At 37.1% G+C, this 25,068-nt stretch overlaps 1 protein-coding gene, 1 long non-coding RNA gene and 2 other non-coding genes across 10 annotated transcripts in view; 1 reads left to right on the top strand and 3 right to left on the bottom strand.

Annotated features, from left to right (window-relative positions):
• The window catches only part of RECQL (RecQ like helicase), a 57,386-nt gene extending 48,387 nt beyond the window's left edge, over window positions 1-8,999 (top strand). For both annotated transcript variants that reach the window (XM_006933559.4, XM_045061499.1), the window contains 3 exons: window positions 6,918-7,137; window positions 7,440-7,569; window positions 8,165-8,999. In XM_006933559.4, coding sequence (XP_006933621.1) covers window positions 6,918-7,137; window positions 7,440-7,569; window positions 8,165-8,323 — 509 coding nt within the window. In that variant the 3' untranslated portion in view covers window positions 8,324-8,999. The remainder of the gene's footprint in view (window positions 1-6,917; window positions 7,138-7,439; window positions 7,570-8,164) is intronic.
• TRNAK-UUU lies at window positions 3,751-3,823 on the bottom strand. Its single transcript has one exon. It is a non-coding gene; the product is annotated as a tRNA-Lys (tRNA).
• Window positions 6,614-6,716, bottom strand: LOC111561532. The gene has a single exon (XR_002744182.1). It is a non-coding gene; the product is annotated as a U6 spliceosomal RNA (small nuclear RNA).
• Window positions 7,563-23,834, bottom strand: LOC102901118. 6 transcript variants are annotated; one of them, XR_006600580.1, is made up of 7 exons: window positions 23,588-23,795; window positions 14,029-14,175; window positions 13,149-13,260; window positions 12,410-12,558; window positions 9,981-10,111; window positions 8,996-9,259; window positions 7,563-7,670 (listed from the first exon to the last, which is right to left on the bottom strand). It is a non-coding gene; the product is annotated as an uncharacterized LOC102901118 (long non-coding RNA). The 6 variants fall into 6 exon arrangements; XR_002159584.3 differs by having other exon boundaries at window positions 13,154-13,260; window positions 23,588-23,794; XR_002159585.3 differs by lacking the exon at window positions 14,029-14,175 and having other exon boundaries at window positions 13,154-13,260; window positions 23,733-23,834.
• Between the last annotated feature and the right edge of the window lie 1,234 nt (window positions 23,835-25,068).

Here is a 25,068-nt window from a genome sequence, read left to right as displayed (position 1 = left end):
ACTATTGTATATTCTTGCATCCTTTGTCATAGATTGACCATATATATAAGCATGGGTTTATTTCTGGCCTATTCTGTTCCATTGATCTGTTTTTGTGCCAGTACGTTATATTTTTAATTTTTTTTTCTTAATGTTTATTTATTTTTGACAGAGAGAGACAGAGACAGAGACAGAGACAGAGCATGAGTTGGGGAGGGGCAGAGAGAGAGGGAGACCCAGAATTTGAAGCAGGGTCCAGGCTCTGAGCTGTCAGCACAGAGCCCAACACAGGGCCTGAACTCACAGACTGCGAGATCATGACCTGAGCCGAAGTCGGACTCTCAACCGACTGAGACACCCAGGTGCCCCAACGTTATTTTGATTATTACAAGTTTGTAGTATATCTTGAAATCTGGGATTTGAAATCTAGCTTTATTCTTCTTTCTCAAGATTTCTCTGGCTATTTGAGGTCTTCGTGGTCCCATACAAATTTTAGGATTATTTCTAGTTCTGTGAAAAATGCTCTTGGTATTTTCATAGAGATTACACTGAATCTGTAGATTGCTTTGTGTAGTAGGTATTTTACCAGTATTCTTCCAATCCATGAGCATTGAGCATCTTTCCATTTGCTTTTGTAATCTTCAATTTCTTTCATCAGTGTTTTGTAGTTTTCGGAGTACAGGGTCTTTCGCCTCCTTGGTTAAGTTTATTCCTGGGTATTTTATTATGTTCAGTGCAATTGTAAATGGAATTGTGTTTTTAATTTATCTTTCTGCTACTTCGTTATTAGCATATAGAAACGTAGCTGATGTGTATTGTTTCCTGCAACTTTACTGAATTCATTTACTCTAATTGCTTGTAAATGCAGTCTTTAAGGTTTTCTATGTATAGTATTATGTCACCTGCAAATAGAGACATTTTAATTTATTCCTTACTAATATTGGTTTCTTTTTCTTGTCTGAATGCTGTGGCTAGGGCTTCCAGTATTATGTTGAATGAAAGTGGTGAGAGTGGACATCCTTATCTTGCTCCTGACCTTAGAGGAAAAGCTCTCAGCTTTTCACAGTTGAGTGTAATTTTAGCTCTAGATACTTCATGTATGGCTTCTGTTATGTTGAGGTATGTTTCCTTTAAACCTTTGTTGAGTTTTTGTCATGAACAGATGTTGAATTTTGTCAAATGCTATTCCCACATCTATTGAAATCATCATATGGTTTTTACTCTACCTATTGTAAAAGAGTATCACATTGATTGATTTGCAAATATTGAGACATCCATGTATCCCCAGAATAAATTCCACTTCATCCTGGTGAATGATCCTTTTAATGTATTGCTGAATGTGGTTTGCTGATATTTTGTTGAGGATTTTTGCATCTATGTGCATTGCTGATAATGGCCTGTATACAGCTTTCTTTTTAGGTGTTGTCTTTGTCTGGCTTGGCATCAGGGTAATTCTGGCCTCATGGAATGTATTTGGAAGCTTTCCTTCCTCTTCTAGTTTTTGGTATAGTTTGAGAATAGGTATTAACTCCTTTTCATATGTTTGGTAGATTTCACCTGTGAGCCCATCTGGTCTTGGACCTTTGTTGATTGTTAAAAACGTTTTTGTTTTTGTTTACGTAGGATCCATACCGAGTGTGGAGCCTAACACGCGGCTTGAACTCACAACCCTGAGATCAAGCCCTGGTCTGAGATCAAGAGCTGGACTCCTGAGCCAGCCAGGTTCCCCTGTTGGCAGTTTTTTTTTAGTAATAAAAAACTTCCATATTATTACTAGTAATTGTTCTGTTCAGACTTCTATTTTCCCTTATTCACTTTTGGAAAATTGTACATTTCTAGGAATTTACCCATTTCTTCTAGGTTGTCCAATTTGTTGGCACATGATTTTTCTTTTTTTTTTTTTTTTAATTTTTTTTCAACGTTTATTTATTTTTGGGACAGAGAGAGACAGAGCATGAACGGGGGAGGGGCAGAGAGAGAGGGAGACACAGCATCGGAAACAGGCTCCAGGCTCCAAGCCATCAGCCCAGAGCCTGACGCGGGGCTCGAATTCACGGACCGCGAGATCGTGACCTGGCTGAAGTCGGACGCTTAACCGACTGCGCCACCCAGGCGCCCCAGCACATGATTTTTCATATTCTGTTACAATCCTTTGTATGTGGTGTCAGTTACTTCACTTTCATTTTGGATTTTTTTTTTTTTTTTTTTTTTTTTTTTTTTTTGTTGAGAGAATCTCAAGCAAGCTCCACACTGGGTGGAAGTCCTCTTTTGTTTTTTGTTGATGAGTGGTGGGGTTAAGGTTTAGCAATTTCGTTTATCTTTCCAAAGACCCAGTTCTTAGCTTACTTGATCTTTTTCTTTGTTTAGACTCTATTTCTGACTTGATCTTCATTATTTCCTTTCTTCTATTTACCTTAGGTTTTGTTCTTTTTCTAGTTCTTTTTCTTTCTAGTTCCTTTAGGTATAAAGCTAGATTGTTTATGGAGATTTTTCTTGTCTTGAGGTAGTCGTTATAAATTTACCTCTTAAAACTGCTTTAGCTGTTTCCCAAAGATTTTGGGCAGTTGTGTTTTCATTTTCATTGTCTCCATGTATTTTTTTAATTTCTTCTTTCTTTGCTTACCTGTTGATTGTGTAGTATCATGTTGTTTAGCCTCCACATGTTTGTGTTTTTCTTATGACTGATTTCTAGTTTCATGCTGTTGTGGTTGGAAAAGCTGCATGATATGATTTCCATCTTTTAAATTTATCAAGTTATTTTTATTTTGTCCTCTAATATGATCTGTCCTAGAGATGTGTCCCATGTGCACTGTGTATTCTGTTTTTGGATGGAATGTTCTGTCTATATCTGTTATGTCCATCCAGTCCAATGTGTCATTCAAAGACAGTTTCCTTATTGACCGACTGCCTGGATGATCCATCCATTGATGTAAGTGGTGTGTTAAAGTTCCGTACCATTATTGTATTACTATCAGTTTCTCTCTTTGGTTATGTGTGTTTTATGTATTTCGATGCTCCTGTGTTGGGTGTGTAGATATGTACACTTGTTATATCTTGTTGGATTGGTACCTTTATCATTATGTAATACCCATCTTTGACTCTTTTTACAGTCTTTGTTTTAAAATATATTTTGTCTGATATGTGTACTGTTACTCTGGCTTTTCTTTTTGCTTCCACTTGCATGTTTTTCTATCTCTTCATTCTGAATCTACATGTATCTTTAGGCCTGAAGTTAGTGTCTTATAGGCAAGATATAGATGAGTCTTGTTTTTAAAAATTTTTTTTTTAACATTTATTTATTTTTGAGACAGAGAGAGACAGAGCATGAGCAGGGGAGGGTCAGAGAGAGAGGGAGACACAGAATCCGAAACAGGCTCTAGGCTCTGAGCTGTCAGCCCAGAGCCCGATGCGGGGCTCGAACTCACGGACTGCGAGGTCATGACCTGAGCCGAAGTCGGACGGACGCCCAACCAACTGAGCCACCCAGGCGCCCCGGGTCTTGTTTTTTAAAAATCCATTCCACCACCCTGCATCTTTTGAGTGAAACATTTAGACCATTTACATTTAAAGTAATTATTGATAGCTAGGTACTTACTGCCATTTTGTTGATCATTTTCTGGTTGTTTCTGTAGTTCTCTGTTCTTTTCTTGTTCTCTTTGTTTGTGATTGATGACTTTCTGAGGTGTTATATTTGGCTTTCTATTTTATAATTTTTAAAATATTTTTTCACATCTTTTTGACTTTTTATTGTCTTATTTTTTTCAATCTCTATGCTGAACATGGGGTTTGAACTCACAACCCCAAGATCAAAAGTCTCACACTCTACCCACTGAGCCAGCCCGGCACCCCTAATTTTTAAATTTCTTTTTACTTTGAGTCAGCACAATGTTATATTTGTTTCAGATATACAACATAGTGATTCAACAACTATAAGTTATGCTGTGCCCATCACAAGTGTAGTTACTGTCACCATGCAACACTGTTACAGTACCATTGACTATATTCTGTATACTGTACTTTTTCCTTTTTTTTTTTTTAACCTATTACAGGTTTTGTGTTTATGGTTATCATGAGGTTCATATGTAACATTCTAAGTATAAAGCAGTATATATGAATATATATGCATATATATTTATATATGAATATATAAATATTATACATAATATATATTTATATATTTATATATAAACATAAATATATTCATATATATTCATATATATTCATATATAATATGAAAGTTTACTCACTTGATATTGGCCAACAGATCCCTTGTTCTATCCTCATTTTAAAAAATTCTTTATTTTTGCTGTTTAGCTTTGAGTGCATTACCCTGTCTTCTAAATCACTGATCTGTTCTGTATCCATTAATCACTATTTGATTCCCTCTAATGAATTTTTCATTTCAGTTATTCTTCAACTCTGGTTGTTTATATTTTTCAGTTCTTTGTTGAAGTGCTGAGTTTTCCCATTCTTCAGTCCAGTGAGCATCTTTAAGATCATTACTTTAAGCTCTTCCATTAGGCATATTGCTCTTCTCTGTTTTATTGTTTTTGTGAGGTTTTGTCTTACCCTTTCATTTGGAGCATATTCCCTTGTTACCCCATCTTGCTTGACATGGTGTTTCTTTCTATGAATTAGGCAGAACTGCTACTTTTCCCAAACTTGAAGGAATGCTCTTGGTGTGTGGTGGTCCTCTGTGTTGACTGTATATGCCTGGTGACTTTTGTTGGCTGGCTGGAGCTGTGGCTGGCATGGGCTGGGGGTTTCAGGGCACCCCATGGTGGGGCTGCCTTGGTGGGATGGCTAGAGCTTAAGTGGGTGTGGGCTGGGGCATTCCTGAGGCTCTTTGCAGAGACAGGTTGTCCTGGCAGGACAGCTGAAGCTGAAGTGGGTGTAGTCAGGAGTGGTTCTGGGGTTCTCCATGTAGAGGGCACCCTGGCAAGATGGCTGAAACTGAAGTGGGTGTAAGCTGGGGTGTTCTGGGATGTGCAGCAGGTGCTCTGGTTGTGGCAGGTGGAACTGAGGTGTATTGTTGGCTGGAGAGGTCCCTGGGTGCTTTGTGCAGGGGGCAACCTGGCAGGGCAGCTGGTAGTTGAAAGGGCTTGGGCTGTGGCAGTTGTAGGGCTCTCTGAACAGATGGTTCTCTGGAAAGAAGCTGAAGTGGGTGCAAGCCAGGGTGTCCTGGCAGGGCAGGTGGAGCTGAAAATGGGCATCTACTGGGGTGCCTTAGAAAGCTTCCTGAAGCCAAAGCAGTGAGGGCCTAGAATGTTCCAAGGTGCTTTGTGCCTGCCTCAGTGTGGTGAGACAGGTGGAGCTGTAGTGAGCGTTGACCAGGACTTCCTGGTGTGCGCCACCATAGGGCTGTCTTGGTGGGACAGCTGGGGATGGTGTGGGTTAGGGGCCCAGGGCTCACTGAGGTGGTAGGTTGGTTAGGATGCCTGGACCCTGCTCCAGTCTATGCTGTCAAGGTGGTGGGAGGGTGCATAAACTGTGACACATATTAGATCTTCCAACCCAGAGAGAGTTGTAGCAGCTCCCCTCCCATTTAGCAGGGTTCATGGCTAGTTCCTTTATATTCTAGTTGCTCTTTTCAGCCGTGGCTTTTATTTTCTGTGTCTAAGTGCAGACGAATCTGCTCCTGGTACATTACTATTCTCCTCACTGCAGTTTGCAGCATCAGGGGTGGGGTACCCTTGGTTACCATGTCTCTCTTGGTGTTCTGTGTGGCCTTTAGTTCAGTCAGTCCTCAGTTCTTCAAGAGGAATTGCCTATAAATAGGTGTAGATTTGGTGCACCCAGTTCAGGATCTTACTAAGTTGCCATCTTGGATTGGAACACTCCCTAGTTCATTGTTTTTAAATCTTTATAGGCTAACGTATATAGCTAGGACTACATGGGGGCAATTATTAGACGCCAAAATGGATTAAGCAAGCAGTGACAAGCATTTTCTAGATTCAAAAGTAACAACTCAAAGTTTTAAAACAAAGGCAAAAGGAAAATTGGTATGTGAATAGATGTATTTTATGTTGCTATACTGAAGGCATGTTAAATGTTTAAATGAAGGGAAAAGCTTAAATTCTTCTAAATGCTACTGCTATTTGTAAGAAAAGGCTAGTCACTAAGTCACTAATTAGGAAGAGAATTTATTGTAAAGGAGAGATTACAGTCCAATCATTTTTGATCCAGATAATGCATAACTACTCATAAGATACTAATTTACCAGTGTTTTGGTGTTGTATTTTAACTTTTTTCATCCTGTGTGTTGTGTCCAAAGAGCGGGAATAACCAGTTCCCCCTCACAGAGTTCTGATGCCTTGGTGGGTGAAGATCACTTTAGTCTTAACTTTGCAGCTAGATAACCTTGTTTATGACTTTATTATACTGTGTTATACTGATCACATGAATAAGAGTCTGATACGTAAATCAGGGTGCTAGAATCAATAATTAGGAATATTTAACCAGGACGTTCTTGTCTCTAAATCAGTACCAAGGAAGCCATAGTTTTCAGAATATTGTTTAATGAGCACAAATTAGGTAAATACGATGAATAGACTGATTCTCTATAAATCTCTCAGGTCTGGCAGACACTTATTCCTAGAGCATACCCAAAGGCCTTCTGGTAACCAGCTGCTTTACATCACTGTAAATTAAACAATGCCTTTTATCCTTGCGCAGGGGCCATGCTAGTCTTCTCTGTATCATTCCAATTTTAGTACATGTGCTCCCGAAGCGAGCATGTAAATTCAACAATGTCTTATTGAGACTATAACTTAGTTTACTGGTAGACTTGAGGAATAGCCTAATTTTGGTTCAGAACAAAATAACACATCAGTGTTTAGGGTGGGTCATGTTGAGGACTCGTTTCAAACCAGTTTAACCACTTAGACTAGCTTGTCCTTGCTATAATTTCTAGATCTCATTTGCCTGTCTCATTATAGCGTGTGAAGTAAAGAATGTAACAGCATACTGCAGAGATCTAATCAAGATTTTGAAGCAGGCAGAGGACCTGAATGAAAAGCTAACTCCACTGAAACTGATGGATTCTTGGATGGGAAAGGGGGCATCAAAATTGAGAGTGGCAGGTGTTGCTCCTCCCCAACTTCCTCGTGAAGACCTGGAGAAAATTATTGCACACTTTCTTCTACAGCAGTATCTTAAGTATATACAGATCCATTTCTTGTCCTTTGGTGTTGTCTTTATGTTTCTCATAACTGCAACAAAGCAAGTGGTTTTCCAGTTGTCTCATGTGAAACTCTTTAATGCCATATAAAATTTACCTAATGAACTTTAACTGATCATTGTATGTCAAAAAAAAATACAACTTACAGAAAGTATTTTAATTTTTCACAAGTTTCATATTCCACATATTAAAATTATTGCACTTATGGTTGTTTTTATAAATTCTAGTTTTTCTGTGATTTCTTAAAAGCTTTCTGATTGTTGGCCTTTATCTTCCACAGAGAAGACTACAGTTTTACAGCTTACGCTACCATTTCATATTTGAAAATAGGACCTAAAGCTCATCTTCTGAATAATGAGGCGCATGTTATTACCATGCAAGTAAAGAAGCCCACACAGAGTTGTTTCAAGGTAACTGACTCTTTATATAATGAAAAAATACATTAAAGCTTATGGGATGCTTTAAATGGTACTGTGCTGGGTCCAGATGAACACAGGAGACAGGTAGGAATCTAGGCATGGAAGAGAGAAAACATTACCTTTGTTTTATTGTAGAAGTATTAAGTAACAATTTAAACTACTTTACCTTTTAATATAGACTAGAATTTCCAACCTTTTAGAACATGAAAAATCCATTTTAGTGTTGTCTAGTTTGTGATGCACCCTGCCCTCACAATATTGGTTGTGATCAACACTGGTTGAGAAGTCTATGTTTGTAGCAGATGTCGAAAACCAATGACTCTTATGCATGAAATACTCTCGTCTGCAAAGACATGTCATGTATCATTGTGTCTATGGATTAGGGTTTTTCTGACAGCATATCCCTTTAGGATAGGGCTCATATTTGAGTGGATATTTAAAGGTAAAAAAAAAAAAAAAGAGAGAGACCACTAGACACTTAACTAAAGAGCTACTGGATATAGAAGGACCAGGGAGATTGTTAATCTGAAGAAAAAATGGAACAGCTGAGTTTTGATCGGAATGTTTGCTTTGTTTTTGTTGGCAGACTGAATCATCTGAAACTTGTCATTCTGAAGGAGCTGATAAAAGGAGGGAAGAAAAAAATTCAGGTAACTTCCAGAAGTCTGCAAACATGCTTCAGCGATCTAAGAATACAGGGACTAAAAAAAGAAAAATTGATGATGCAGGAGATGAGTGTTTCTAAATTTTCCAAGAAAATAGTTCTGCATGTGTACACCATTATTTTGTAGTTAAAAGTTTAAGACAGTTTTATTAATATTTTATACATATGGAACTTGCCTGAAGTATTGAAGACTTCAATATTTAAGATCATGAATTATATAAATTTACAGTATAAAACAAGAAAAGTAATTTTATTATTTTTTGAGAAAAATAATTTTAATGTAAAACATTTTTATCCCTTGATATACCTAATTGTATTCTTTTGATATTAATGTTATCATAAGGAATATTTATGTAGGCTTATTACAGAAAAGAGTGATTTCAGCTCATAACAGCTATACAATCAGAACATAAAAGGATATTAGCAAGTAAGATCTTGCTACCTCCTTAAAGTAAAATTGTAAGCCTCTTGAAACGACAATCCTCTCTGACATTTCACAATCAAAGAATGACTTTGGTATACCAGACCAAGTTGTCAGCTAAGTAGATAAAGTAGCTAAATCTGCTCCAAAGCAGTTACACAGAAATGATTAACTTAAATCCTTACATTTACATAAGTGGTCAATTTGTGTTGGAAAAAAAAAATCTGTAAATTATTTGATCTTTACCATTTTACTTCTATTTTAATACTTTCCCACTACTCTCATTATGACTTCTGTATTCTTAACCTCATTAAATCCATGTGGTCGTTTACCTTATTGTGACTTTCTTGTGTTGCTTGGAACTTTATGTAATTCTTGAAATGCCTTTTTAAATCAAAATAATGTATATCAATATTTGGATCTAGCAGACCTTCTTCATATGATGAAAGATCCATATGATTTAAAATTAAGACAGCTCCCATCATTCTCCCATTCTGCATGACGACTTTGATGTGTTCTTGTCCTTTGGTACATCTCAGCATTAATTCATGATCTGAACCTCAGCCCCATGTATAGTATTTTCCTGGTAGTGCAACCTATATACAGAGATAATAAAGTTATTCTAATGAGTACCAAAAAGGAAGCATATTATGCAGCTACACTGTGTTATTTTAGGATGACTAGCACAAAAATCTATTCACAAAATTTTATAGCTAAAAGTGTCATTCACTGGAGAGGGTCCCACAGAAAACATTTGAATGACATTACATTTATTGTTCAGATGACACTACCACACAATCTATATGAAAATTAAAAATATGTAGTAAATTAAATATGTAGGATCTGGACTATATATTAGAGTCATGACTTAAATATTTAATAAGGAACTGAGTTATATCTTGCATGGGCAAATTATTTAACCTCCTTAAACCTTATGTGTATTCCTCATCATTAAATTACCAAAAAAAAAAAAAAAAAAAAGCAAAAAAAAAAAACCTACCTCAGAATAATGTAAAGAGGAGCAAATAATAAGTATGGCAAAGTACCTGGTTTATTCTTAAGTACAGTAGCTATCACCCTTAAAAAGTGAGACTGAATCCCAAATAAATGTAGAAATGCACTAATGGGAAACAACTCCAGAAGAGATTTTTTCTCCCTTAGACCAGCATTAATAACCAGGTTTGATTTGCAAGAATTGAGAAAACATGTCATTTTTCTAAAATGATTAAAATCATGTAAATTCTTATTCAATGAGAAAATCAGGTAGTTACAAGACTCACAAGCAGAAAAAGGTACTAATTTGCTTATCTATTTTACCTTACAGTTGAAAAATGTTACATGAGCAAAAAGTTCAAAGCTGAAGTCCATGTCAATAGAGTATCCTAAAGTAGCTGCAGCCATGCACTTGGCTGCGTACCACCCCGTTTAGCCTGGGTCCACAGTCTCATCTGAAATAAAAAATGTTATGAGATATAATTTTCAATGTCCTTACTTAAAAAATGCTAGCACCTTAACCTGACAAAAATTCCTTAAAAGGGGTTCAATATTGACAGTCCTTGAGATTGGTTAGATCTAGCTAGCCAGATGACTAGTTAGATTATGTTTGCCATGGAAGCAATCACCAGTCCACACTAACCAAAACTGACTTGGCTATTTGAGAATTCTATCCAAATTACTGCCCTAAAATTAAAGGATAATACCAACTCTATATGTTTCAATAAATTCTCTATCAAAAATAACTAAAATATTTGAGGCTATACTAGGTAAGAATAACGCTAATAACCAGTCTCCTCTTGCAGAGTAAGTTTATCACACAAGAAATGACAAAGTATCACTGAAATATATGTCCCTTTTCCTAATCCTTAGATTTTTAATCCTTAGATTGAGGCTTCCAATGCAGTTAAACCTCAATGGTGACGCAGACCGATAATACTAGTTGGTGTCTAGTCTCAGCAAATCTTACCAGATTTCAGCAACCCATGTTGGGAATTCATTTTTAATTCTTCCCTTTAAAACATCATTAATTTCTCCTCTACAGTATTTTTATTATATTTCTACCAAGTTTTGTGAATCCCTGATAGAACACTGGCTCTGAGAGTCAAGAGATTTATTTTATTTTTTTAAATGTGGGGTTTGAACTCACAACCCTGAGATCAAGAGTCAGATGCTTAAATGACTAAGCCACGCAGGCACCCTGGGAGTTAAGAGATTTAAATGTCAACTTTTTTACATATTTAATTTTTATATTTTTATTTAATTAACTGAGCCTTGATTTCTTCACTTAAGACATAAATGTATCCCATCTATTAAATGAGAATTAAATAAGCTAAGCAATTAGTTTCTTTATAACTGTGTGTGACTAATGTTCTTTCATATGCAAAAATCATACCACAGTCACAGATAGGATTTTCATTTTTGCTAGAAGTGATAATTTTTTTTTTTTTAATTCAGTCTCCTGTGTAAACAAGGTAGGTGTGATGAAGTCATAGCCTCCCTATGGTAAGGGAGCAAACAGAGCACAGTACTAGAAAATGGCTAATAGAAGTGGCTTGCAGTATAACACTGCCTGGACTGTTACCAAATGTATTCTAGCCTCAAAATCCCTTCAGTTTGTGTCTTGGACTATGTAAAACAAATTATTTAGTGTACTTATTTATTGCTTCTGCAAATTAAGAGACAAGGTCTATTAGATTCACTCAAAACAAGAGACACCTGTTTATTTTTGGATGTTGCCTATAGCAGAATATGACACATTAAGGATATAATTTATTCTAGAGGGTTTAAAATGTTAAGAAAAATCCCACAACCCCCAACTCCTAATTGAGAGTTGATGACAGATATACCACAGAAGTGACACAGAATGACTCCAGAGGAAACTGAAAACAACCTAGCACTTTAGAAACAGGCTGAAAGCACTCTTATATGATTGTTAGCCCTGCTGTAGGTAAAAACACACAAAGTAATGAAGCTGCCTCTTAAAATACATCCAGTTCTTCACGACTTCACGCTCCATGGTTGATCTGAAGGAGTGATATCCCAACCTTTGGAGCTGGTCTTTTACCAACTGTTGCCTGGTTCATTTATCTGTGTCTCTACTCCCCCTGAGACAACCTCACCTATGACCACAGTCTGAGTATCTCTTCAAGGATTTCTGCTCCACCATTAGGAGGGCGGCAACACTGTGAGGGCAGGAGGAAGTCTACGTCCAGTTGAATGGACGTGTTCAGCTGAGGAAGGCTGTTTACTCTAGGAAATTTTTTCAATCCTAATTCCCCAGGGACAGAATAGGGTCATCAGGGTCCCATAGGATCATCATTTATCAACTTGGTTTATACCTCAGTAATTATTTATTAATCTAAAGCTGTGTTGTCCAGTCTGGCAGACGCTAAATACATGTAGCTATTTAAACTCAAGTGCTCAATAGAGATACGAAGTTAGTGACTACCTGACTGGACACTGCAAAGGTACAGAACATTTCTGTCATTGCATAAAGTTCCACTGGACAGTGCTGGTAAGTATCTGAAAATGACAAGCAAAGTAATAGCCCATAATTCTTAAACTACTGTTCCATCACTATATAATAACTTACCGAAAGGGAAAAATTCTTTGTCACAAAAAACGCTATGACAGCTTCTTACTTAAAATAAAGAAGTTGGAAAACCAGGTATTTAGATTTGCTGGTAGCAACTCCTTTACTGTCAGATGGAATCTCTGATACGAAGATGTGATCCTGGATGCTGGCTTACCTGCTGCCACACTGGGCTGGGCTGCCATGACGCAGTGCAGATGTCACCTGCAGCATAGATATCAGAGAGAGACGTGTGCATGTGATCATCCACTTTCAGGCCACCATGTTCGCCTAGATCAAACTAAACAATGTTCCTTATGAGAACACCTGGGAAGAAAAGTGAAAGATGGCTTTGTCATTCTAAAGTAAAAGAACAAGTCACATTTATACACCTTGGTATGCTGATCTTTAATGAGAAAGTAAAAAATAGCTGCAAGTTTAGATAACTCAGCTCAATTTCCAGGGAATCAAAATGCTACTAAGACAGACCAACTCAAAAATTCTTAGACTTTCAACATCAAGAACACTTAGTAACCATGTGAGTACCCCACTCATAATTACAATATTCCTGTTTTGTGAGCTTCAAATGCTAAAAGGCAAAAAAGACAAGATAGTTTCTCTAAAAGAAATCACTTGTGAATCCATAGGTGTCAGTCTCTTAACAACCTTTAGACAAATGAACTGTGCATTATGTCCCATCAACGATGACATCTATGCTGGGATGTTAGCTGCTTAAGGACTTTAGGCAGTAAGGAATAACTGCAAATCCAAACACGAATATGACCCAAATTGTTTTCACCTTCCTTAAGTTACAGTTTTACACTAAAGCAAGGAACAGTTATTTATGCTTGGGAGTTAGAAATCTTATAAATACAGTATTTTAAAAATATTCACAGCAGGACATAAAAAAACTTGACCTTACATTGTTGCCACAGAGAAAAGGTTCTATATTTGGAGTAACTTCTGTAGTACCGACCATGAAATCGCAGCTGTATATCTTTTCATTGGTCAATTATGTAGGCCATACCTCTAAAAACAAAAATACAAACCAAACTTTATTCTCAAATGTAATCACCACCAGCTATCTATAGCATTTCGTGATAACGCATAGAAGAAAGAAAGAAAAAGGCGAGAGAGGACTTTAAAACAACACCCCTTGAGGGGCACCTGGCTGGCTCAGTCAGTAAAGCATACGGCTCTTGATCTTGGGGAGATGAGTTCGAGCCCCACGTTCACTGTAGTTTGATTAAGAAAAAAAAAGACCTAAATAATGTCTATAAGGCACATTTGCTAAAACAATTGTAATGCAATCAATATTATCTCCTTGTTTTGGGAATAATTACAAAATAGGGCATTCTAAACATTTTTCCTTCAAATTTAAGCATAGAACTTCTAACAAAGTAAATTTAAATTGCTAATACCTTATAAATTATTTAAAAATATTAACATATTATACTCCATTATTTAGGTTGCAAATCACATATTCCCAAAATACAGTAATGAATATGTGTATAAAAAAAGTTATAACCTTCAGCTCAGTCATTACATCTGGGATAGTGCACAATGGAAAGAACATAGAACATGAGCATGAACTAAAAAACAAAAATTATCACCCAAAACTAAAACTGAAATAGGTAGTAATAAAACACTGTAACTATTTTCTGGTTTATGGATCATAAAACAAACCTCTTCTATAATTTAGAACTTAACACTCTAAGTGGAATACTTTGATTCAAATATAGAAAAATCTAAGAAATATTCATGTTCCTTTTCCATGACCCAACCTCAGAATGTTACCTGAGCACTGTCTGTATCCTGGGTTCCTGATACAAAAGGATTTCCTTCGTGTATCAATTTTGGTTTAGCTCAAAAAGTTCTTATACTGACTTTTTAGCACAAAAAGTTCTTATACACATACTGACTGCCATCTCCTGTTACAATGTACTGTAAAAACATAGAGCCATGAAGGAGAGAGGAGAAATATATTTATACATGGGTAGAATTTCATTTTAAATAAAAAATTCATTAAGACAAAAGCAAAAAAAAAAAATACATTAAGGTTGCCTTTCGTGATACTCAATACTTTGTTATAGCAATTGAAAATCAAAGTAAACCTGAGAACCCATTATCCAATCCAGTGAGTCACCATCATTTTAGGTCTGTGAACCATTTTGGGAATCTGGTGAAAACTAATCTTTCTCTCTTGGAGAAAAAAGGTATACTCACACCAGATTTTGCATAAAATTTAGGTAATCTCATGATATTCAGGAAGGCATGTTGACCTCAGGTTAAAAAAATTTTTTAATTGAGCATTCTGGGGGCGCCCAGGTGGCTCAGTTGATTAAGCCGCTGACTTTGGCTTAGGTCGTGATTTCTGCGATTCTTGAGTTCATGCCCCGTGTCGGGCTCTGTGCTGACAGCTCAGCACCTGGAGCCTGCTTAGGATTCTGTGTCTCCCTTCCTCTCTGACCGCCCCGCCCCACCCCCAACTTGCACTCTCTCTCTCAAAAATAAATAAATGTTAAAATTAAAATAAAGAAATAAATAAAATTTGAGCATTCTGATATTATACCTGGGGCAGGCCTTATTGAGAATTTCTGATCTCAATGGGAGTTACTAAGATCTAGTAATTCTAATCATATCATACCTTAATGTCTGCCATGGGTACAGGGGAGTAAAGTGTGGTAGAAAAGGTTACAATATGTCTTAGTATAAAAACATTGGAAGTACTAAAACAGTATTTAGATTCTTCTTAAGTACAAATAACAATCACTTTACCAGCAAACATGCTCCTTGATATTTTCATATAAGTGAAAAGTGTGTTAACCTTAAATCCTAGCATATACTGTTTTAGGGTTATTTATATTAATTTTTTATGTTTATTTATTTTGAGAAAGAGAGGGATAGAGGGCAAGCAGGGGAAGGGCAGAGAGAGAATCCCAAACAGGCTCACACTGTCGGTGCAGAGTCCGAGGCAGGGCTCGATCCCATGAACCGTAAGATCATAACCTGAGGCCGAAAGCAAGAGTCGGATACTTAACTGACTAACAGGCACCCTTATATTAAATTTTAATATCATTGAGGCTAAAAATACACATTCAAGATCCACTGTTTTTGTTCCTTAATATCAAATGAAAACCTACATATAAGTAGTAGCCTTTAGAAAAGCATACATGCATACACACACACACACCCACATACAACTATGACAGATGCCAGACTGGTGGAGTGGGAGTGGTTTACAGGTTAACATTGTGCCATGTTATAAAATATGGCAAATCATAAAACAGCACTTAATACCCACTGAGCCATTCACTATCCATTTAACTCTTTAGCTGCATTGCAAATACATAAGGCCAATAATTCAATACAGTATACTGCACATAGAAATTCTCTATGTCTTCCTGCAGATAATGTGGTTAGAATTTTATCTGATCAACAGTAGTTACAGACACTGACCAAATTTAAAAAATAATTTACATTTGGCTACTGTAAAAACAAACATTCTTTTCATTGGCTAATGTTAAATTTTTGCAAGTAGACACGAAGATAAAAAATCTCTAATTCATTAAAGAATATTCAGGACATTTAAATAAGAGAATACAGACATGATCTCATGTAGGACACTTCAAATGGTAATGGGTGGCACTCTGATTTATTCAAAGGTGCTAATATAACTGCCTCACAATTTATCAGCATACATTTGTGCCCACCTCAGTGTGCAAATTAAATGACATGGATGTCCTAGGCGATATGTACCACTATGAGTATTAGAAATTTATTCTGGTTTGGGATTCAGAGTTTTAATATTTTTCTCTGAAAAGTTAGTACTTTTTATTTTTTCCTATCAAGTTATTTGTGTTTCAAATGTGTTACCTACCCGTTTTCTCGGGAGAACTCCCACATTAGAGTTGCTGTAGAGAAACAACTACAAACTCTACTACTCATCTTACCTAAGGCTCACCTGAGGATATTGTTTCTCATCTGACAACACCTTTCTTCCGACTGCCTTATTCATTCCCACATCCAATGGGTTACTGAGTCCTGCTGAGTTTATAGTAAAAATCTCACTCATATCTGGGCCATTCTTTCCAACTACACTGTCCTTGTCTTCATTCAGGTCTTCTATCATTTTGGACTATTGCAACCACCTTCTGGTTTGGTTGCTGGCCACTATCACTCACTCCACCCCACTTCATCCTCAACATTGCCATCTATCTTCCTAAAAATATATTACCATCCTTGCCTTCACGTAAATTCTCTTTATTTCTCCACTGACGGTAAAATAAATTTCTTGGCATGATGTAAACAGCTCTTCACAGTCCTATTTGTTTGCCCTAGTCTGCCAATCTCCTCTCCTTATCTCTACCACAGACAGTACCTCTGACAACGTTACTCTTCCACGTGCTTTTCTTTGGGTCTTTGAACAAGCAACCTCCTTTTCCTACAATGTCCTTAATTAAGAACTCTTAATTCACCCACCTTTTAAACACAGTTCAAATATTTTCTCCTTCTGTGAGGTCCTCCAAAATCCCTAGTATCAGAGCTTTGATAATATTTCAGTGACTGTGCTTTCACATGTACATATAATTAATACATGTGCATGTCTATATTCCCTATGACAATGAGACCTCCCAGGCCAAGTTCACTGTAATGTTCCTGTTGTATCCCAGCACTTCTGCAGTGCCTAGAACATAGTAGACACTATATAAATGTTAATGCTAATTTGAAATGTAAAACCTAAAATGCTAAATCCAACTAATTATATAATCCCAATAAACTCTCAAAAAGTATAAGTTTTTCGGGGCGCCTGGGTGGCTCAGTCGGTTAAGCGTCTGACTTCGGCTCAGGTCATGATCTCGCGGTTTGTGAGTTCGAGCCCCACGTCGGGCTCTGTGCTGACAGCTCGGAGCCTGGGGCCTGTTTCAGATTCTCTGTCTCCCTCTCTCTCTCTGACCCTCCCCCATTCATGCTCTCTGTCTCAAAAGTAAATAAACGTTTAAAAAAAAAAAAAAAACAAAAAACAAAAAAAAGTGTAAGTTTTTCTAATAATGAAACCAATGTTACTAAGCTTTATATACTAGGGGCCTTAGTAATGGTGGGAGTACAGATGGGGTCAAAAGAAAGCAGGCAAAAGCTCATCAAGATTGAACAATGGTGGGGGGGATGCCTAAGTGGTTCAGTCGGTTGAGCGGCTGACTTCAACTCAGGTCATGATCTCCCAGTTCATGGGTTCCAGACCCGTGTCGGGCTCTGTGCCGACAGCGTAGAGCCTGGAGCCTGCTTCGGGTTCTGTGTCTCCCTCTCTCTCTCTCTGCCCCTCCCCCGCTCACACTCTGTCTCTCTCTCTCTCAAAAATAAATAAAACATTAAAAAAATATATTAAAAAAAGACTGAACAATGGACTGTCATTAAAAATCCTTTTTTTTTTTTTAATGTTTGAGAGAGACAGAGAACAAATGTGGGAGGAGCACAGAGGCAGAGAGAATCCCAAGCAGGCTCCATAGTGTCAACACAGAGCCAGATGCAGGGCTCAAACCCACAAACCGTAAGATCATGACCTGAGACAAAATCAAGAGTCCTATGTGTAACTGAGCCACCCAGGCATCCCAAGAAAAAAATCCTCTTACATGTTCCTTACTCTCCAGTTCCTTTATTCTATAACCTTAATGTTGGGAAAGCAATTTTCTAACATGGTTTTCTGTCACTCTTCAACATTAAACTCCTCCAAAACTTCAGAAACCTGTATTAGATCAAAAAGGTAAAAAAAATGTATGTTTTTAAAAAATATTTCCTTTTAAGAATTTTAATAAAAATATTTTTGTTTTTATACACTACTTCATGTTCATAAAACAAGAAGGTCAGCTAATTGCACTATATGCAGTGAAAAGTAGGCAAAGTCCACATTTTAAGACTTGAATTCAAGTCAGCCAAGTCACTGCACGTTAGTTTCCTAGCCTGGAAAATGAGGGCTAACTCTACTTACTTCTGCATACTTTAACCACATAGAATAGACAAGAATAGCTTGTCTATTTCCATATCCTTATAGTTTTCTCTGTCCACTTACTAGCTAACTTTATTGTGATCTAGTCTTTGGACTCTTTCCTGCTGTCCAAAACCATCAGCATCCTCTTGGGTTCACTTTTCTTCCTATGCAGCCAAGACTCCATTGTAGATCATTTCATGTTTTGCCCAAACTTTTACTTCCTTGCTCTCTTATCTTTAACCATTAACTACCCTAAAACTCGTAATCACAGATTGAACTACCTGCTTTCTCCAGTCCTATATTCAGTGTGTGGTGGAAGGATCACACCTTGCAGACTGGCATTTGACTTCAGCTGTCCATTAAATACTACTTGGAAGACCTACCTACTCCATGGCCCTAGCAGTTCTCAACCTTTCAGTCTCAAGACCCCTTTACACTCTTAAAATGACAGAGGACTCCAAAGAACTTTTGTCTGTGTGAGTTAAACCCAGTGATATTTGCCACATTAAAATTAAAACTAAGAAAAAATTAAAATATTTAATTCACTTAAAAGAATAATAAATCCAATACATGTTAAACAGATATAATATCCTTTTAATAAAAAATAATACTTTTTTCCAAAACAAATTGAGAAAAATGGCACTGTTTTACATTTTTGCAAATTTATTTTTTTAATTTTTTAAAAATGTTATTTATTTATTTTTGAGAGAAAGAGAGAGAGCATGAACAGGGGAGGGGCAGAGAGAGAGGGAGACACAGAATCTGAAGCAGGCCCCAGGCTGTGAGCTGTCAGCACAGAGCCCGACACGGAGTTCGAACTCAAGAACTGTAGATCATGCAGACGTTTAACTGACTGAGCCACCCAGGCACCCCTGAAAATTTCTTTAATGTCTGGTCTTAGAACTGCTTCTGCATTCAAACTATTACAATATGTTAATCTGGCTGAAGTATCTGAAGACAGTTCACCCTCACACAGATATGCAGCCTTTTCAGAGAACTGTATATTCTTCTTTGATGTTACACTAACACGTGTGGTTTCTTAAAGATTAGTTGCAATGTAGAATTTGAAACCATATCAAAGAATTTTTCATATTCTGTTCTTGTGAAAGCCATTGGTCTATCCTGAACTTTAAATGGATCTTGTAACATCACATTTGTCATCTGGACAATATTGGTTCACTAAGTTATAGGGATCTTCCAAATGTTAACAAATTTCCAATCACTACATTATCAAAAAAACACATTCATTATTATCACCAACAATCTCATCAGAAAATTCTTCAAGTTTCATGAGGCTCACAGTGAAGAATATGAGTTTTCCAAAATTCTGATTTTGGCTTGAAAACTCTGATTTTGTCATATTGGCTCAAATACCATCAACTGTATTCCTTATTTAGTTAAACTATCTTATATGCCAGTATATACTCTGGGAAAACAAAACCATTTTAGTATTAGCTTCAAAAGAATTTAGAGGCTTAACTTGCCATTTTTTTTCCATCATTTTCCTTCAGCTACAACCTTTTTCTTTTTCACTTTAAACTTCTTGAAAGAATTTTCTTAAATCATACTCCACTTCCTCAACTCCACCATTTTCTATTTCTTTCACTACTATACCGTTAAAACTGAGCATATTCAACCAAAAAACTGTTAGAATGAATAAATTAATTCAGTAAGTTCCAGAGAACAAAATGACATACAGAAATTGGTCTAGTTTCTATACGTTAATAACAAGCTATCAGAAAGAGAAATTAAGAAAACAATACGATTTACAACTGCATCATACAGAATAAAATACCTAGGGATAAATTTAACCAAAGAGACAAAGAGACCTGTACACTGAAAACTATAAGCCACTGATGAAAAAACTTAAGAACATATACATAAATGGAAAGATCTATCATGCTCATGGTTTGGAAAAATTAACATGTTAACATGTCCATATTTCCCAAAGCTATCTACAGATTCAATACAATCCCCACCAAAATACCAACAGCATTTTTCAAAGAACTGGAACAAAGAATCCTAAAATTTGTATGAAGCCACAAAAAGACCCTGAATAGTCAAAGCAATCTTGAGAAAGAACAGAGTGGGAGGTATTATGCTCCCCGATTTCAAACCATACTACCAAGCTATAGTAATCAAAACGGTATGGTCCTGGCATAAAAAAATGGACACACAGATTAATGGAATGAAACAGAGAGCCCACATATAAGCCCACACATAGATGGCCAACTAGTCTATGACAAAGGAGGTAAGAATATACAATGGAAAATTGTCTTGGGAAAACTGGACAGCTTACATGCCAAAGAATGAAACTAGACCACTATCTTACACCATATACAAAAATAAATTCAAAATGTATTAAAGACTTGAATATAAGATGTGAAACCATAACATTCCTAGAAGAAAACACAGGCAGTAAGCTCTCTGACACCAGTCTTAGCAATATTTTTTGAACCATTTTCCTCAGGCAAAGTAAAATGAAATGACATAAAAATAAAAGGCTTTTGCAGAGAGAAGGAAACCATCAACAAGACGAAAAGGTAACCTGAATGGGAGAGAATATTTGCAAATCACACATGCAATAATGGGTTAATATCCAAAATATATTTTAAAAACTTACACAACTGAATAAAAAAAAACTCAATTAAAAAAATGGGGAGATTGAACAGACATTTTTCCAAAGAAAACATACACATGGCCAACACATGTCGACACATGAAAACATGCTGAACATCACTAATCATCAAGGAAATGCAAATCAAAACCACAATGAGATACCACCTCACACCTGTCACATTGGCTGTAATCAGAAAGATAAGTCACAAGTATCGGTGAGGATGTGGAGAAAAAGGGAACCACTGTACAGTCATGGTGGGAATATAAACTGGTGTAGCCAGTATGGAAAACACTATGGAGTTTCCTCAAAAAATTAAAAATAGAACTACCATATGATCCAGGAATTCCACTTCTGGGTATTTATCCAAAGAGAACAAAAACACCAATTCAAAGAGATATACGCACTGCTATGTTCACTGCAGCAGTATTTACAATAGCCAAGGTAGGTAAGAAACCTAAGTGTTCACTGATAGACGAATGGATAAAGAAGATGTGGCATAAGTATATAAATATTCAATGAAATACTATTCAGTCATAAGATAAATGAAATCTTGACATTTGTGACAACATGAATGGACCCAGAGGGTATTATGTCAAGAGAAGTAAGTCAGAGAAAGACAAATACCATATGATTTCAATATCTGTGGAATCTAAAAACAAACAACAGACTCAAAGATACAGGAAACAAACTGTTGGTTACCAGAGTGGGAAGGGGTTGGGGGGTAGGGGGTGGGAGCGGCCAAAACAAAAATTAAGAAGAACAAACTTCCAGTTATAAAATAAATAAGTCATAAGGATGCAACACACAGCACAGGGAATATAGTCAATAATAGTATAATAACTTTGTATAGTGATAGAGGGTAACTATGCCTATTGAGGCGATCACTTCATAATGCATAAAAATATCCAATCACTACGATGTACACCTCAGTAAGAGAATATTGTATGTCAATATTCAAAAAAGAAAAAAACCCTGAGGGGGTGCCTAGGTGGCTCAGTTGGTTAGGCATCTGACTTCAGCTCAGGTTATGATCTCATGGTTTGTGAGTTAGAGCCCCGTGTCAGGCTCTGTGCTGACAGCTCAGAACTTGGAGCCTGCTTCAGATTCTGTGTGTCCCCCTCTCTGCTCCTCCTCTGCTTGTACTCTCTCTCTCTCTCTCTCTCTCAAAAATAAATAAATATTAAAAAAGAAAAAAAAAAAAACGTTGAGCATCTTCCATTCACCTATACATCCTAAACCCACCAGATTCTTTTTAATATCATCTTATTTGAACTTCTATAATACTTGATAATATTACCACTCTCTCCATCTTTCTTTTCTGTATATATTCTGCAATTTATTTACCTACTTTCTCTTTTCATTGCTACATCTAGCTCTCAAACCTTTTTTTAAAAAGTAATCCTGCCACTCAACATGGTGCTCAACCTCAGGACCTTGAGATCAAGAGTCGCATACTCTACAGAATGAGCCAGCCAGACACCCCTCAAACTTCTTTGTACTACTAAAATCAACTTTCAACTGGCCTTCCAGTCTCATTTTAACCCCTCCCCCAAGTGCATTGTAACTAATGATCTTTCAAAATGTATTTGATCACATTAGGCCACTGCTCAAAATCATCTCATTACTCGTAAGTTCTTGTTACATTTTCATCAAGGCTTATAAGACCCTTCATGTTCTGGTCTCTGCCAACCTTCCCAGCTTCATCTCTGATCACCTCCCCAAGCACCACGTTCTTTAAGCTTTGCTGCTCTCAGTACTGCCATGCTTTCCACCTAAGATTATATCCTCGCCTCCCTTTGAACCATCTAGTTCTTCTTGTCCACCTGGTGAACTTTTACTCATTTTCTACACTGAGACAAAAGGATACCTCCCCCCTAATTCATGCCCTACCAACTCCACTGATATCCTTAAGCTGGCAAACACATTGATGAAATGATTTATTTACATGTCTCTTCCACTAACCTGTGAATCCCTAAAAAGGAAATACAAGGCTCTGTTTATAATTGACTAACCAGCCCTTAGTACAGTACCTGGATAACAGGTGTTTACTTTGTGAAAAAACGGAAAATAGACACCTAGGATTGAAAGTGTGAAAACAACTGTCGAATTTCCTGCACTACTTCTGTGACTTCAATGATTGCTTATGTTTACTTTATATCCACAAAATAGTCCTTTTTGGAATGTATATATGTATATATTTGGTCTGATTATTCACTATAATCAGAAAACTATTCCCCAGCTGCATCTATTCCCTTGTTAGTTGTTTTATAAAACATTACTGGAGATGAAATCTCTTCTATCTTGGAAATTCAAAGTATAGGAAACAACATGAGTTCATCAATTATTTACGATAAACTAAGGCTCTGGCATCTACCTGGAAGCTGAACTCAATCAGCTAATTAAGAAAGAAGGCTGAATGTTCTGACCAAGTACTTAATCAGTTTTAAACTCTCTTGTCTGCTCAGGTTAACTATCACCACAGTCTGGTTCACTCAGCTTTGGGGTTTCGCCAACAAGTTGTCCCCACTTCTCCCTGCGCCTAAGGCGAACCTTGCGAGGTACTAAGAATTTCGCCCAAGGGCCACTACGCAGTCTCTAATAACTGAGACGAAGAAGGAGTGCGGGGGGCGGGAGAAAAGGCAGCGGCTATAGAGGGATCTGGAACGAGGACTTGGGGAGAGGCGGGAGGATGCCTTGAGCGCCACCACCTGAGCCGGGGAAGAGGCGGAACTGTCTGCGGGTCAGCCTACCTGCTTAGCACCGGTGACACCCGCGATGCCACCTCCAACCACCACAAATTTCCCCGCCTCGAGAGAGGGCGTCCTGCCTCCATGAGGTCAGACTCCTAGTGGTTTACTGACCGCGGGTTGCCCAGGCCGGAGAGTCTGTACTCACAGCGCTGGAGCAAAGCTGGGCGGCTACTTCCGGTGCCTGTGCCTTAGAGTGAAACTCTGAGCTACGGGTACCCCGTAGGTCACACTTAATTCCTTGCGTATCCGCTTCCGGCTGCAATTCGGAAGTGCAGAGACATCTCTGATTCCGGGGTTTCATTTTACTGTTACTACCCCTGACTGTGGTTTCTCCACGTTGATTTGATAAAGAGAAGAAGGAGAAGAGGAAGGGGAAAAAGAACTCAAAACAAAGCAAAGAAGACGGGTCGCCAAGAGAAGCTTGGCAAATTGTCTAAACACAAACCAGAGTTCTCACAGGACAGAGCACTCTCAGAATAAATGAACTGCCCTGAAGTTTTCACTATTCATTCCTGCGAGAAATTTGGCATAGGGACAGCGCTTAAACTCTTAATGACGCAGGCAGTATCATCCTTCCCTACATTTCGCCTAGCAATCCAAGGTTGTGTATTTTGGAAGCATATTATTCATGACATATTAAAGCAAAGCAATACTAGTGCATTGCTCTCAGAAGTTATTTCCGTTTACAGTTTTGACCTCGGCTAAAATTTCCAGTACTATAGTGAGTTGCTTGCCATTTTGTCAAAATAAATTAACGTTCCTCCCAATTTTCCAGTAAATAGCATGTGTGAAGTCTGAATTAAATATTCCCAATCTTAATTTTACTGCTAACACCTTTCTGTGGTATTCATTTGTTTTGAGAAGTGGCTAATTTTTTAAAAAAAATATTTTTTACCATATGCACATTATTAGAGTATTCACTATTTTTGTTATTTATTCTTGCCTTTGCTGTCTCATATAATATTTTCCCTTGGGTTGTATTATAATATTAAGAGGGTACAATTTCTCTAGCTCACTCTAAAACTGGTAATTAGAACCCCCGTTTGATTCTTTGAACTCTGGAAATAACCATTCTATATAAACAGGAAAACCTACCATGTAATTACTGATATTTACTGATAACCTAACAATTACTGTGCTTTGATTTAATAAACTAAATTGTAGGCAGTTCAATAATGATTCTAATTCCCACTACTAGCTTAGACAACCAAACAAAATATTTATAGGAGGAACTAGTATTTTAAGCCATTGCAATCCAGTCTTGTTTACTTCTGTAGCTTCTTATTTTCACATAATCTTGCTCACACTGTGCTCTAACAAGATTGAACTATGCTGGCAGCACCCAAGATATGGTATGTTCTTTCTGTTTGTTTTTGTTTTGTTTTTTTTAATTTTCAAATGTTGGCTTGATTGCTTATTTATTTATTTATTTATTTATTTAATTTTTGAGAGAGACAGAAAGAATCTTAAGCAGGCTTCAC

The sequence above is a fragment of the Felis catus genome, chromosome B4 (assembly GCF_018350175.1).
Source record: "Felis catus isolate Fca126 chromosome B4, F.catus_Fca126_mat1.0, whole genome shotgun sequence".
NCBI classification, from domain to species: Eukaryota; Metazoa; Chordata; class Mammalia; order Carnivora; family Felidae; genus Felis; species Felis catus.
Note: the sequence above shows the minus strand (reverse complement) of the source record. Positions and strands in the feature narration are given on the sequence as shown.